This window comes from Etheostoma cragini, chromosome 4 (genome assembly GCF_013103735.1).
Source record: "Etheostoma cragini isolate CJK2018 chromosome 4, CSU_Ecrag_1.0, whole genome shotgun sequence".
Lineage (NCBI taxonomy): Eukaryota > Metazoa > Chordata > Actinopteri > Perciformes > Percidae > Etheostoma > Etheostoma cragini.
This window is the reverse complement of record NC_048410.1, coordinates 2,257,788-2,259,247: the sequence shown is the minus strand read 5'-3', so window position 1 is coordinate 2,259,247 and position 1,460 is coordinate 2,257,788. Positions and strand designations below refer to the sequence as shown.

The following is a 1,460-nucleotide window of genomic DNA, read 5'->3' as shown; positions in this document are numbered from 1 at the left end:
AGGGACAGGTTCCAACTATCACATACACACATACAGTCAAGGGCGCAGCAGACACGGGGTACGCGAGGGACAGGTTCCCCACACTTTCCATGTCGCCTACAACACGTCTGGGTTGATGTGAACGCACCATTAGTAGGCGAGTGTCCGCCTTACTCAGCTTGCATCAGCTGATTGATAGACTCATGTAGATATGGACGATAATAAAACAATATATAAAACAAAAAGATATACAAAAGAACATAAGGAGGAAAACTCCCTAAAATAAGCAATAATTATGATCACTGTATAGGGCAAAATAGTGGCATTAGAGAACAAATTTGGGCTATTATGGCCAAAATAATGCCCCCTAAAATTCCTTCCTCCCGTCAGTGTTTTCATCGATCATAAATCAATTGGGTGCTACTTGATGATTTTAGAGATAATCAGAGTAGGATCTTTTCAATCACACAGTACACAGTGTACTACAGAAGCATTCAATTAGAACCAACGCTGACCTGCTGATCACACGCACGTTCATTGAAATATATATTTTTTTTTTTACCGAGCCAGGACACTTTTATGTGGACATCATGGAGTTTGTGCGATTTGGGACGGAGGAAGACGACGACGACGACGCAGCGACTCAGTACATGATTGAACAGAGTCTGCTGGAGAGCAACAAACAGCAGGAGAAAACCCACCGAGACTCGACAACACAGGACAGCAGGAGGTCAGTGGGACAGAAACCAGTCTTACACACAGAAAATCCACCAGCAGTTTTTAAAGTGCTCATATCATGCTCATTTTAGGTACATAATTGTATTAGCGGTCATATCAGAATAGGTTTACATGGTTTAATTTTCAAAAAACATCATAATTTTGTTGTGCCGCACATTGATTCAGCTCCTCTTTTCCCCCGGTGTGTTGAGCTCTCTGTTTTAGCTCCAGAGTGAGACATCTCACTTCTGTTCCATCTTTGTTGGGAGTTGCCCATGCTCAGTAGCCAGGTAAAGACTACTTGCCAGTCAGGAGTATGAGGGCATGCCATGCTAGCAGCTAGACGAGCATTATAACTCTCTGAAGTGAAGGCTGGACTACAGCAGAGCTGTTTGGAGTCGTTTGTGAACAGTGGTTTCTGTTGGAGATGGTAACTCCTTTTGGGGGGTGGGGGGACTTTATAAACCTATAACATGCACAAAAAAGATATATAACACAATTAAGGAAAGGGAAAAAGCCAAAAAGCATAAAATGAGCACTTTTAAGATGAGCGTTGCTTTAAGGAGAGAAGATCATCTGAGTTTACCAGAATTTTGTGTTCGATGTGTTTAAGTTGGAGATCTTCTTTCCACACAGCCCTGGACCGGAGTCTGCAGACTGCATCTTCACCGCTATAAGACAAGGTGAGGGGGGAGGATTTTAGTTACTGTAAAAAAAATATACAAATGAAACTGTCAGGTATTTACATTTTAAGATTTTAGCTA

The 1,460-nt window shown here is 42.0% G+C and overlaps 1 protein-coding gene across 1 annotated transcript in view; it reads right to left on the bottom strand.

The window, feature by feature from the left end:
* The window catches only part of LOC117943386 (dynein heavy chain 12, axonemal-like), a 7,500-nt gene extending 7,409 nt beyond the window's left edge, over positions 1-91 (bottom strand). The window contains exon 1 of the mRNA XM_034869474.1: positions 63-91. Coding sequence (XP_034725365.1) covers positions 63-91 — 29 coding nt within the window. The remainder of the gene's footprint in view (positions 1-62) is intronic.
* Positions 92-1,460: the final 1,369 nt, after the last annotated feature.